The following is a 14,800-nucleotide window of genomic DNA, read 5'->3' on the forward strand; positions in this document are numbered from 1 at the left end:
CAACACTGCTGCCGGTGGAAGGGCTGCCCCAGGGATGGCCCTCACGCAGCCTGAGCTACGGAGCAGTTCTCAACTCTTCTATTTCCCCTCATGTTATTTTAGACTGGATCACATGCAGTAAAACTATCTACCCACGTTCTCGAGGGACACAGCGCTACTGTAATGTTTTGGTGAGGGAGGTATGTTATAACCTGCAGGCCTGGTTCTGAAAGATGCTCGGTGCTCCCGGAGCCTCAGCATGACCATTTGGGCTCTTTGTTCCCAACCAGTTTTAATGAGGGCCTGGATGTTTCAAGAAGCTGGCAGTGCATTATGAAGCCTTACGACGAGACGCCCCTGGCTCAAATCAAGCATAGATGACTAGAAGTTATTACCATTGGCTACAGGCTGCGAAACGAGTCTTGTGCAGTAACTCCACAGTCACCCTTATCACATGCTGTCATCACTCATGGACGCCGTCTTGAACAACCTCAGCAGTGAACGCAGCAGTTACATGGGCATAGATGGCAAGATACGGCCACGGTTCTGCTAGAGCAAAACTTTTGCCTCAAAAAGAAGCTGCTGCCCATTTCCCATGAGGAATCGAGCCTAATAAAGACTTGCACTTTGAGGATTAATCTGCAGTAGTGCTAGATGAGAGAAGAATGTCACTGCTAGCATCTTGCCATATCTGACTACCTAAAACTGGGAAAGGATTCAGCATGCTCAACATTTTTAAGAGGAGGATGAGCAAATTAAAAAAGAAATAAAATGCATTTAGTATGGGGAAATCCTTTGTCCTGAACAGGCTTTTTTTTTTCCCTAGATGACTCTAGAACAAGACAACAGTGCAGACCCTTTCCTGCAGAATGCACATGTTCCCTGTGGACCTTGCAGCAACTCGATCCATTTAGTGATGCAGTGCTTCAAGCACCGAGAGCACGGCACTGTATTTTTGCAGACCATGAGAACAACTGCTAATCATAAGCTATCACACAAAGGGTTCATTAAAGCAAACCTGTGGAAGATGCCAGATACATACTGAAGCACTCTGAAAAATCCTTCTCTATGTGTGAATGAGCCACGGGAACCCAACACACTGCAGAGAACAGGGAGAGCTGTCCTGGTAGCAAACTGTGCTCTGATCCTCTCCATTCCATAGCTCCGGTATAATAGCTATGCTAATATTACTATTTCACAAAATGCAAAGGGAAAAGAAAGACTCCAGCTACTCGTGCTGTCTGTAGATAAATTAAACAAACCCAGAAAAAGGTTGAGACAGCTGGAAACCTGACAGGAAAACTAGGTTTTCTAGGGAGAACACTAGAGCCAATTTACAGTTAATTACAGTGATTTGGAACAGCTCTGTGAGTAAATACCAGCCTCTGATTGTCCAAGTAAGGAAGATAATTGTTTCCTGAACTGTGTCCATTGTGTATTTAAAGTGTTGTCAGCTTGTTCCTTTCTCCAAATCAGAAGAGATTTTCTTTTCAGCAAGACCAATCTGCTACTTTTTTATTAACGAGTAGCTAAAAATCTGAACAGTGAGCATCATACCTGTCATCATCGTGGTTTATTGAGTTCCACAGCCACTTTTACAGAGCAAACTCTCCTAGCAACTAGACTGCTGCCCAGTGCACCAGTTGCATCTGCAAAGCAGCCCTGCATTGCTGGTGAAATAGCTCTCACCAGCAGGGCTGGAGGGCCCTGGGGCACTGCCAGTCACAGAACAGCCAAGCACTTCATTGCTACAAGACCCTCCATGGAGGGTTGGAGATTCATGATCCTTGAGATCCCTTCCAACCCTGGCAATTCTGTGATTCTGTGATGGACATCCCCAGCATTGCATTTTCTATTCCATTTTTCTTCGGAGCAACAAGGTAAATGAGTTTACAGAAATCACAGAACAATCTGAAAAGCAGGTATCGGTAAACCAGAACTTGAGTAGAAAGATGACTTATTAAAGAGCTGAAGTGTTATTAAAACATTGGCTCACCTGAGTCCAGAGCAGGTACTGAGACTGACTGATGAACTGGGGTACCCTTGTACGTTTCCATGGTAATAGCAGTGACCCTGATTGCAAGAAAAGAGAAAATACATCAGCACTCTTAGCAATCTTGTTTTCTCAGGGTTTCCCACCTCCTTTCTATCAAAGCTATTTTCAGTTTCAGACTACAGCATTCAGAAGCCCACTGGCAGCACCTTTCCTTCTCCACTAAATATTCACAGCACTGACTTAATGGTCCGAGGTGTTCCAAGTTGAAACCCTGACTGTATTTAGATGATAGAGGATTGGGGTTATTTTTGTTTTTAAAGACCACCAGCAGAGTTTAAATTGCACGACTGTGATAATCTTATTTTCTTCTGATATTTAATATAATGCTATAGTACAGAACACCTTACAAAGTTACAAATCAACTGACATACTTTCCTACTTGCTTTAAACCCACATATTTATCTTCAAGATCTTCTACGCCCATGTATGACTACAGGAGATACTCGTGTACAAAGGCAGGTATAAAAAAAAAGACAATCCAAAACAGAGTTTGGGAACAAAAAAAAGTAAGTGAAAGGGAAGGGAAGCAGTTTGGAAAGGAAACCTTTTATTGAATTACCCAACCGACTGGCTGCACATTATTAAGAGCAACCACGACTAAGAGGTCTTCTATTTTGAGAGGCAACAATCCAATTTCATTTTGCAGCTAGGTTATTGTATTTCCTTAATAATTCACTGCTTGCAAAAAGCACCCACAGCAGAGATACTTTCTCAGCATAGACGTATCTGTCTGGAATCAAGGTTAATTTTATTGTTGACTAAAGGTTATATTACATTGCCAATTATGTGACTGACTGGAAAGCAACGATTGTGTCACGTCCAGCATTTCTTTTCTCATGGCTCCTTTGAATGCCACTTGGAAACTGAAAATACCGTTGTAAAAGGTTTCTTCCTTATTAGTGCAAGGGAAAGTTATCACTCATGCTCCAACCTGACAGTCATCTCACTGTGCCTTTTATTGCTTGGTTCATCCACATCTATCTGGCTGCATCAATTAACCTTTTCAGCATTGGGGCACGGCTTTTACTTACAGAGCTTCACATAGACTTCTAAAGAACATCTTGATTTTGTTATAGAAAGCATTGTTATAGAAAACATTGGGCAAGATGGAATGATTCAGACAAAATTTTTCCGCAAATAAGGATGTACCTTGAAAAATATTTGCTTAGAGCATTTGTGTTTCCAACGTGAGCAACAGAACACAGCACAACATCATGAGGCTTGTATTTAGACAGTCAGGATAGCTTTTATTGGTGATCAAAATGACAGTAGCAGGGTAATGGTATTTTACTCTCCAGTTTTTTTTTTTTTTAACCATCGGTACTCATAGAGACCTGGTAGCTTGTTAGCAAGGATAAAGCCACAATAAAAGGGATGAAGTCATAGACTGAATTTTTGGGGCATGATTGCTTCAGTAACAATTGCTGTGGACATCAAGGCTTTCAGCACAAGTAAGCTATATCACTATTTCAGTATTAAACTCATCGAGCTGATAAGAATGAGGAAACAGGAGCCCTGTGAACAAATCCTGACTCGTGCAGTATCCCTGACATGTGTGAAAGCAAACACAAAGTCACTTCACTTGTGTCACTTAAACCAACTCTAAGGCAGAGCTCTTGGGAACCAGACACTGCTGTCAAGCCAAGCACTCAGCAAAATAGGAAGGCTGAGCTGATATCTCAACCCATGCAGACTGTGGCAGCAGTGCAGCTAGTTGTCTTTATCAAAGAGTGAATTACGGCAAAATTCCTGATTTCTTTGCCTCTCTGCACACAACCTGCTATTTCATTAAATTTGAGCGTCTTGTTGTGGCCCATTTCACAGCTTCTCCAAGACCCACGTGCTATGCTCAAAGTTCCTTTAAGTTCCATACTTAAAATGTAAACTTACCAGAGCATGTCCTGCAACTGGACTGGTAGAAAATTGATTTCTAGTTCAGTAACTCCACCAAACTGCAAGAGGTTGGTTTTTCTCTCCACTCCTGCCAAAAGCCCTTTATTCCTGTACCCTAGTATATGAAATGGATGACTCTCTAAAAACAAATAACAACCACAGCTGATTTGTCACACTTGAATTAGTACTCTATCCTTGCTTGACATCATCTCATAGTGACCAGTTTTTGACAACTGCCATTTTTTTCCCTCCAGGTTCTATACAGCAGAACAAGCTGGGCTCCAGCACACGTGCCACGGAAATCCCCAGGCTGCCTTGGTTTAACCTTCTGGCACAATCTGACTAAGCAACTTTCATTAGGAAATCATATTAGGTTTCAACTACAGACTATCATAGAATGGCCTGGGTTGAAAAGGACCTCAAGGATGATCTGGCTTCAATCCCCTGCTATGTGCAGGGCTGCCAACCAGAAGACCAGGCTGCCCAGAGCCACATCCAGCCTGGCCTTGAATGCCTGCAGGGATGGGGCACCCACAGCCTCCTTGGGCAGACTATACTGATGTCCACGGTGAAAAAGAGATACAACAATAAAATCTGAGGCTTATGTTTTTTAAACCATATTGCAGCATTGGATGAAAAATGAATTCTCTGTTCCTCTAGAAAAGAAAAAATCCTTTAGGCAGCAAAAAGAAACACTAGTGTTGTTATAGTGGGAGCTGTTGGTAATAGGTGAATGGTTGGACTGGATGATCTTTTAGGTGTTTTCCAACCTTGGTGATTCTATGATTCATTACTTACTGCCATTTCCAAAACAGAAGGTTTTTAGGCTGCTTTTTTGTGTTTGTTTGGAAGACAAAGCTTAGCTATCATTGGCCACACTCATGTTCATGTTAATGTTTGCTACTCTGATCATGTGCTGTGTGCTTTTTACTTCCTTAGAGAGTCTGTACAGCTTTTCTCTTCCTAAAACAAATGACTTTTCTGCTGAGCAGATCTAGAAGAAGATACGAGCATCCAGCAAACAGAAAAGCACTGGAAGCTTTCACAGTGATTGCTTTACTTGGGAGGGCTGGGGTGGTAACAAAGATGCTTCTTCAGAAGTAAAATGTAACGCACAGAAATAAAGCCTTTCACTGACACCAGCAAAGCCCATTATGGACGGGAACAGAAAGCACAGTGCTTCTTCCAGCAACATCAATAAATAAATAACGTCACATAACGAGTACTTTACAGGAGCTGGGATTACTCAGGCAGATAAAAGATATACTTTGTAATTAAAATCACTTGCTGCATTGTTTCTAATCAAGGCGTTGATATTGCTTAGAGGACAAAAACTTTACTGCCTTAAAGCGCCTTGTATTTATTAAAAAAAGCAGCTTAAATTATTCATGATAAAAAGCATTTTGTGCTGCCTTTAACCAGGAGCAGATTATCCATACCCACACGCAGATATAGTAGTATATATATAGAAGTATATCCACAACAGCTGCATGATCTGGATTAAAAAACAAACCCAAACAACTCACCCCTTCACCCCCCCAAACCCAGCCCTGGATTCCAGTGCAGAAACCCACCCAGGCCTTTGAGCCCATTGGTGGCAGCTTCTGCATGACAGCAATCATACAGTGCTTCCTCCCTCCCAGAACCCAAGGCCTTTCCTCCTTAACACCACAGCAATGGCTGCCTTATTATGAAGTCTTAATGGCTATATTTCCAAAAAGCTGAGTAAAGGAATAAGTAGGGGGAGGAATAAAAATAATAAAAAATAAATAAATCACATGGTTACAACGCCACAGTTTCCCTTTAAAGTCACACTCTGAAAATTCACGCGTAGGATCACAGCAGTCAAAAAGGTACTGAAGGCAACAGTAAGAAGAGATCACTCATGTTGCTGTTTCATCCCGTGGCTCAGATCCCAGCAGAGAGCACTCTGAGCTTTAACGATGAAGCATCACGTAGCCACGCAGCACAGCCTTACCGTGTAATTGCGTGCGAGAACCACATCAGTACCATCCTTCAAATAATGCGTTTCTGTGAAGCTGCTGGCTAACAGGCCCCTGGAAAAAAAAGACAACAGAGCACACTGGTCACATTAAGGCCACGTCACCTTGACTCCCTCCTTCAGTGGTTCCGTTGGAGAAAGCAATCAAAGGCAAACATTAACGATGCAGTGACTACCAGGGTGTGCGTGCAATAGGAGAAAATACAGCTCTGTACTGAAAACTGCAGTGCACGAGCACTTCCTTTGTTAATTGTGAAAAGCATACAGGTTTCCAGACTGCTTTCTCTTCCAAATGAGGTCTGCGTGCAGCACATCTCGGTATTGCATCATTCATATGATTTTTACCATATCTCACTGTAAATCTTCAATCTAGAGATGGGAGTATTATTAAGTAGCAGTAGGTTTTGGAAAAAGAAAATGTTTTTCTACATTACTATGCTACAAAAACTGCAACCCAAAGACTAGGTTAGCACTCAGTAAATGAAACTAGCTTCCATTGACACTCAGGGAAGAACACTAGAGAAAAATCAGAGCACTGGGTTTACTGTCATCATCTGAAAAGGATATTCATGAATAGAAGTCTAACACCTTGAAATAACGTCTCAGGAGATGGTGAAAGACCACATCTGTGATGAGACATTTTGTTCTCATTCACACTTCCCCTCCTGCCTCTGACAATGCTATCAAGGATATTGACTTGCAGTGACTGTTTTTCAGAAATGCCCAGAAAGGAGCACCCACGTGCCAACTATGGAAAGATCCTTTTTGTAATAAACACATAAAACAGGGAAAGCAGCCTCTGCTTTTGTAACAGCCCTGCTATCGATCTGTTTTTCAACTCTTTATCTAAAGAGCATTTCTAACAAGGACAGAAGAATATGTATGCATGTTGACTCTCAGGACAGGCCTTAGGCTATGACGCTCCAGTTTTGACAAACATCCTATTGAAATGCAAAAGCACAACATAGAAGAAACCAAAACCAAGTGCCCTGAGAGACACCCAAGTTCAGAGATGGATGGGGCTGTGAGCACCTGATGGAGCTGTAGGTGTCCCTATTTGCTGCAGGGTGTTGGACCAGATGGCCTTTAAAGATTCTATGATTCTAAATGCCGCCACCACCACCTGTAAAGGACTCAAGAATTTTGCCAAAGAATTTCAGTAGTCTGAAGAAGAGTCTGAAAAGTAGTCCAGAAGGTTGCTCCATTCTAAATATGCATTTCTCCTTTGCAATGGTTATTTGAGCAAATCAGATCCTTTTAGAATTGAAACCTGGTTAATGCTGCACACATTTATCTGTATTTTGTGAACTCACGCACGGTGCTGCTACATATTTCTTGTATATGCATAAACATTACAACTAGAACATGAATATTTAATTTTCACTGTTCTAATGACTTATCTGTATTATGTTAATATCCAACAGCTCAGTCAAAATCAGGACCTTCAGGATCTGGTTTTGCTAGGAACTGTATTGGAATTTATTAGAGAGCTAACTGTTTTAAAAGCCCATATCTTAAGGTATGAGGGAAAAAAAAGGTGAATTAAAGATGGTGAAGAGAGAAATAAATACCAGCTTAAAAGCATGGAGACAGCAAAGCTTAACGCACACAGTAAGCATTCAAGCACAGATTCTTTATTCAAACTTTTCAGCTTGTGGGAAACATCAGAATATTAATGTATAATGAATGTTACATCACTGCAGCGTTAGGTGGGCTGTAGAGGAACTGCTCTGGATCTCAGCCAACCCCAGCACCTACAGCAGGGTTTGGCTGCCTAACTGAGCACCTAGCACCACTTTAGATGCCCTGTACATTTCACCAAGTTAGCCCAGGACACCTCAGCCAAGCTGTTCCAGATGGCACTTGGCACCCACACTCATCTCAGCCCTCGTGCCTGCTGCCTCTGGATGGTCTGCCTGAAATTAAGTGTGCTCTATCTACATTTTCTACCACCATTACCATAAAGAGCAGCTGCTTTCTTAATTATTATTTATATAACACCACTACAGGTTTTTTTGCTTAGAGGGCATTCATAAATTTTGTAAAGGCAAAAAATAAGATTCCACTCCTGCTGAAGCCAAGTTGCATGCTTTTTGGAAACGGGATTTCACATTGGGTACTGGAGCAGTTTTTATTTAGTGGGACAAAACGCAGGCAAGGTACAGGATAACAGATGTGGCATAAGGGCAGAGACTGAGCAATCAACTCACCTTGTGCTCTGCTATTCCCAAAGTGTTTGACAGCAGCGATGATAAAGATGACCTTTCTGCTTCTGCTTGCTCTACCCTCGGGTAGAGGTTTAGAAAATATTTCATGGGGTCATAGATTTTAATACCAAAAGGGAGCGTTGTGATCAGCAAGCTGACCTGTCACATTACGCAGCTCATTTGACATGACTTAGCCTTCTGATGCAATAACTGTGATGGGACCAGACTGTTCATTCCTTTACTGCATAGATCTCCCATGATGAAGCAGCTATGACGAGGCTGTTAAGTTTCTAACTGTTAATTACACTCAGAGTGAAAAGCAGCACACTTTGTACCTCCCCGCTTGGCTTTGTCAACCTTCAGTTTCCAACCACTGGATCTCATTCCTTTGCATCAATGCTGTCTGTGAGCCTCTCACAAACACTTCTCCTTACTAAAGTGAGAAACTATAGCAGGAGAACAAACTTCTGATCTCCCTGTCATCAGTCTCCCTATCAGATTCACCAGGATGAGATTCCAATTTAGACCAATGGAAATGCCAACTGAACATTAAGAATTGCCTTTGTGAGCAGTTAAAGACTGGCAGGAACAAGATGATAGAGTCCCACTGTTGGACTAACCAAATAAAAACTGAAGTATGCCTTCACGTAGCAGCCAAAGAAGGAATTCATATCATGGAAATTTCAAGTACAGCTGAAGAGCCTTTTAAAGAAAATGAGGAAGTTTTTCTGGTGACTACATTAACACTCTTAGTTTAGTAACTAAGACATCATTACTAAGACATCTGTCTTCCTGCCATGCAAAGTGCTAGCGTGGGCTTGAAAATGAGCCAGGAGAAAGGTATCTCTGCCATTATAGGGGTTGGGGACCTACAGAAGACACATCACCAGGAAGCCCAACAATTTCTGGTAGGGGAAGAAGCTCTAACCCCCCCCTTCCAGAAATGCCTAATATCCTAAAAGCTCTGTCACAGAATAAGCACACAGCAGTAGCATCCAGGGACAGCAAGTCATGTACTGCCAGTTCTTGAAAGCTTATCAAAACTAAGTGTAACAAGCACTCCAATTCCACTACTGAGCGTGCACCACTTCACTCTGCAATTATGGCAATAGTGTTTAACATACTGAACAACAAATTCAACATGTGTATCTACTCAGTAATTTAATTACCTCCCTCAAAAAAGATATGCAACATAACAGATTGATTTACATTTCTGTTTCTGACCCAAAGTAAAGGAGATTAATAGAGTAAAATAAATTAATTTAGATGGCAAGCTACTTAACCTAATTGGATCAATGTAATTCTGAAAGAGCAGGGATCAAAATAACATTAATATATCATAGTACAATTCATCACCATGTCTGGAGTCTCAAATGTTGCCAGTTACAATGCTCAGCAGTACCAGACAATTACCAGTTTTTTGCACTGCATGAAGAGGCAGAAACAATTGTTATCAAGAATAGCACCAACTGCTGGATATGATTAAAAAAAAATTAAAGGAGCACCACAACTTTCTAATTAATTCTAAAAAAAGCAGCAGAAGTATGACTCTCGAGTTAAATAACTTATGCATTTAGTCAATGTGTCTGCCAGTATTTTGGATATTTTCATCTCCCCCAGAGCTGAATTAACAAATAGAAGCTTTGATGGACCAGAAGGGCTGGTTCTGTCTCTCCTGATCTGTGGCAGACACAGCACAGCCTTCCTCATCCTCTGTAAATCAGCATTAATGTTACTTGCTGTGTTTGCCAAAATGCTTTAGGGTGCCAAGCAGCTTTGCTAACCTGAGCCGCAGGGAACACGAAGAATGTTTAAGCTTCTAACCCTCACCTTTTCCACTCCCAACCCAAGCAGAGTCTCGGGTGGTTCGTTTGAGATGGGGAGAAAACGTCCTGTTTTAAACACAGGAAACTCTTTACTCAATCCATTTAATAACAGGCACAGTAATTTAATGCACCCACTCTCACTTGTAAATGAGAAAAATCACCTCTGCTCTTCAGGCACCGATATATTATTTCAAAAGGTTATAATGATATTTCATCACCCAGGAATCATCAGAAAGATGGAGCCGCCAAAGTCAGAGATGGAAAAAACCTACTGGATCACACAGAGGGCTTCCCTGGAAGCAAAATGCTTCATAGACCAATCTAGGTTCTGTCTCATTGAGCTTCCAATGTCAAAAGCAATGCTGATTCCACCATTTTCAAAGGGAGATTACTCTGCCTTCCAACAGATGTTACTGTCACAATGCATTTCCTGACGTTCAGTCTTTTCTAGTTTTTCCTAGTTACACTTCTCCTGCTCTCCGAAACAGCTGCTTTTCCTTCTTGGTACACATATCATTCAGATAGGTACAGATTATCATCACATTCCCCCTTAGCCATCCACATGCCAAGCAAAGCATGACAGACTATAAAAAAGGACAAGAAGTGTGTACTTCTCATACTAGTACTACTCAGGAAAAACCTCAGCTTTATCACAGCAGGAGCAGACACCAGGGTTTCCCTTGGTGATATAGAAGAAATAAGTAGAGAAAACTCTGAAGAATAAATCTCTTTCCAGAAGCACCAAAGAACACAATTATTCCTCAATCTATCTCCTGTGATGAAACTTCTTTGGTTGCCCACTCTGTACCAGGACATCCCCTGGTGATACAGATATACCAGTGTAATTACCCAGCAAAACAGATCTAGGGGCAGCAGCAGGCTCTGTCTCTCAAAGCTGCTGTATGAGACTGAGATGATTCAACAGGACTGTTTTACAGCCAGACAATGTGACATCTGGGTGCTCTGGTAGATGTTTCCTCAAAGTGCTGTGTGTCTCACTGTTGCATATTTCAAAAGGAACATGCCTTGTTCTGGTGTGATACAGAACATAAAGCTTGCTTGGATTCTCCTTTAGAGGGGAGTCAGGGTCAGAGGATGAGCTTCATGTGCTGTGGATCTGCTGAATTTTAGAAAGGAACGTGTGTTTTTACACCTCTGGTGTTCATGCTTAGTTTTGCTTTTCTGCCTAACTTTTGTTTTCACTAACACCCCAGTGTAGTAGCTCTACACCAAGAACTGGTGGTTTAGGAAAACCTTCAAGTATTCCTATGACTTAAATGGAGAGTCAGCTGCTATTCTGTGGAAGCATTGATCATGTTAAGTCACGGGTAGCACAAGGCTGTCTCAAGCCCAGTGCTTCCCTTCCCACTGACACGCTGCCTGCAGCTCACACACCTGACCTTTACTTATACTTGTTACTCTCTCTCTTCCTTCTGAATGATAAAATGCCTGTTTTCCTCCCCGTCCAAGTACTGCCTCACTCTGTCATACAAATTCTTACTAGAAGCCCTCCTGCATTTTAAACCTTGCCTACAAATGCAGGAGGTGAGGAGATGGAGATAGATGAAAAATAGGAAAAAAAAAAAACACTAGTATTCTACTTCTCTGCCTACTGACACCAGCACACTTCATTAATTCTTCTTCATCTCAATTCAGGTCATCTTGACCTTCATGCTGGAATTAATTGTTATTTCTTCAATTGTTACATTTCTTCAAAGGAATAAACACGTTTGTTAAGCCTGCTGCTTCTGCAGTGGTTATCTCAGTACAAGTGCCTCCTGATATCCACTACGGCGAGCTCAGCAGTGGCATTTTTCAATTCTTCTTTCTCATTACAACATAACGAATGAGTGAAACATGAGTAATGAGTTCCCCATGCATAAGCACCTAACATCATCCTATTCGTAAAACCACCACATATTCTTTAAACGTGCCACATTTCTTCCCCTTGTTTAATTATCTTAAGTGACTCGAAATGCTTTTGGACGTTTTCCCACTGAATGTCTCCACTTCACGATATCCTATCTGCTACACTTCTGTGTGCTGCCATGGAGGGACTGCAGTGTCATAATTGAAGAACCTGAGAGATTAAAATTCACAGAGCTTAATTAGCACAACAATTCTGAAGAAAAGAGAGGAGCAAAATACAACTATAATGGCCAGGGAATCAACCAAGCAGCCAACATTTCAATTTTTAGTCTATGGCAGTAGATTCTGGCCTATTTGACTTCAGCTTTGGATAGACAATTTCAGTTGGTTATATGCTACATTTGAAAAACAGGTCTTTGCACCTCTACGGAGTTCTTTCAATGCAGAAATTCATATAATCCTGTGCCTACCAGAGTCCACATTAAAATCCCACCTGACCAACTCCTATACACCAGAGCAACATTTGACAGTTTCTACCATCTCTCCCACACATTTATCCTACGAGAACTCCTTGTGGGGAATATTTTGTATTACCTCCTTAAGCTTCCCTGTGCACCAGCATAATAGAAATCATGCTATCAGCTCAGCTGGGCAGCATGCTATGGAGAGCAAACCCCCTCAGCAAAGGCTCCAGAATACCACTGGTCACAAATTGCTGTCAGCTATGGAGAGATGACAGGGCTTATTGGCTAACTGATTTTTGATGGAAAAACGTAATCTTGTACATTTAGAGAAATGATGCAGTTTGGCTGCTTAAGAGATATTTTACTGTTAGCTGCACTGAGTACCTTTAATTTAGAGTAATGGCAGTGCCTGAGAAGCCCTGAAGCAACACGCCAAAAGTTAAAGAATTATTCTGGAAGTCACTACTAAACTGCTACATCTCCAAACTATCTGTGGCAAAGATCAAAAGTAATGTACACTCCTATGCTGCAGGTTGAACCCAAGCAGATTTGCACAGCTCTGAGTACTCTGAATTGGCTTTGGCTAGACTAAAGACTAACAAAGCTCTGAAATTCTGGCTCCCGTTCTACTGATCTAGTTCTCAGATGACAATATTGTGGTTTCTCATGAAATGCATACTTCCTATTATTATACTTCCACTCAAACTTGCACTAGATAACGTAGAGGCCTTTTTAACATGCTAATCTTGCACACAGAATACACTACTTGAGTTACAGATTCAGGCAACACCAGAAAAACTGTGGCTCAAAAAAGATTCACTAGAAAATATTGAGACATACGTATATATAGAAGATTCACTACATATAACAAGTGGCAGACATAATACTTTAATGCATTCTTTTCCAACATCAGTGTTGTCTTTCACAGAAAAGCTTCTTTGCAGTCCCCATGTCACTCATAGGATGGCATATTTTCATTAAATTATAAGTTTGGAGATGCTGGGCTGGAAGGCTGTCAAAGTTGATTTGAAACATTTCATTCAATTAAATGTCACTGGTAGCCAAGTAAGATTATGCTGCTAAACAGATGTCATCAGGCAAATTGGTTAAATATGCTTTTGCATCTGAATTTTTCTAGAAAAGCAGAGACATCTGCTTAAAGCATCCAGGAAAAGCAGACAATGTGGAAATTTTTGTAAACATGGAAAATTAAGAAACATCAATTAAAAAAAGTAAATCAGAATGTATTAAAAACTCACTAACAAGATGGAAATAGCACCACGGGATTAATAAGGGTTCTATGCAAGTATCTACAATGCTATTGGAAAGCGTGGCTCTATTGTCAGTGAAAAGTCATGGAGCCCAGGTTTGTTAGTAAACTCTCACTGAAAAACACAGCAATCTTGGAACTGTTTCTTCACTTTTGAGTGCATGCCTGCAGGCTTGCATTTGCATTTTTAAATTCCTGCCAGCTTGCTGAAACTGGAAATAGTTTCATTTTACTCAACCCACATTTTTTCCTTGCCACAAGAAAGAGCCGTTTGCCCTGAGTAGGCTTTGCTCACATTTCAGTTGCCCAGCACCATTAACTTTCACAGATACACGTTCATCTTGCCCTATGCATCACTGCCTCTCACTAACTTCTTAAAATTCAGGATGAAGGAGGCGGAGGTGTGCAAGAAAACCTTTGTGCAAAACCTGTGTTGTGGTCTCAAGTTTACAATACGGTCCAGACTCACTTAAATGTAAGAAGGTGTAAAAGAAGAAAGATTACTGTGGATTGCCAGAGTATAATCCTATACTTCACCTCCAACAGCAGCCAGTACTACAGAAGCAACACGTGAAGAGGGCAAGCATGTCGAGTCCCCCACATGCAGTATGAGATCATGGCCACCAGCTGACACTCCTCCAAGCCAACTAACTCCTCCTGGCTTCAACATTTCTTGCACAGTGGTGTAACTTCCATTTTTATGAAGCACTTCAGCTGGGATCACACCTTCCATCAGCAGCCTCGAGGGCTGGGTGCTGCCCCTGCCCTTACTGCCCCACCAGCAGCTGGCATACGCATTGCAAGCGACCTGGGAAAGCCCAGAGTGATTTTTAAAGCACTATTAAGTGATACTCTCATAGGATGATGGCTCCTTTCCAACTACCTCTGCTACAACACACGATTTGGAATTGAGATGAGGTAATTTGGGTGTTTGCAGAACCAAAGCACGGGCCAGAATAATCAAGCTACCAGTAAGTTTATAAGGTGGAGGCTTATGAGAAAAAGAACGGGAGTTGGAATATTTCTCTTCTTTTTCCTCTTCCTTATTCGTTTTAATTACTTTTCCTACAATCCTTGTATTTCACCTCAGCCACTCCTCACCACCTTTCCATTCCCCCCTGCTGTCCCCCACATTATTTCTCCACAGTCCTCCTTTCAACTCTTCTTGCATACCACATTTGTTATTACACTGTTAATCAAGTAAGCAAGACACATGTAAAAATCAACACAGCCA

General features: G+C 41.5%; 1 protein-coding gene across 3 annotated transcripts in view; it reads right to left on the minus strand.

Moving 5' to 3' along the window:
* ADAM12 (ADAM metallopeptidase domain 12) overlaps positions 1-14,800 on the minus strand; it is a 168,488-nt gene that overhangs the window by 68,912 nt on the left and 84,776 nt on the right. For all 3 annotated transcript variants that reach the window (XM_090145647.1, XM_090145648.1, XM_031597316.2), the window contains 2 exons: positions 5,907-5,985; positions 1,976-2,052 (listed from right to left, as the gene is read on the minus strand). In XM_090145647.1, coding sequence (XP_090001773.1) covers positions 1,976-2,052; positions 5,907-5,985 — 156 coding nt within the window. The remainder of the gene's footprint in view (positions 1-1,975; positions 2,053-5,906; positions 5,986-14,800) is intronic.

This window comes from Phasianus colchicus, chromosome 8, assembly GCF_987193195.1.
Source record: "Phasianus colchicus chromosome 8, bPhaCol1.hap1.1, whole genome shotgun sequence".
In the NCBI taxonomy this organism is placed as follows: domain Eukaryota; kingdom Metazoa; phylum Chordata; class Aves; order Galliformes; family Phasianidae; genus Phasianus; species Phasianus colchicus.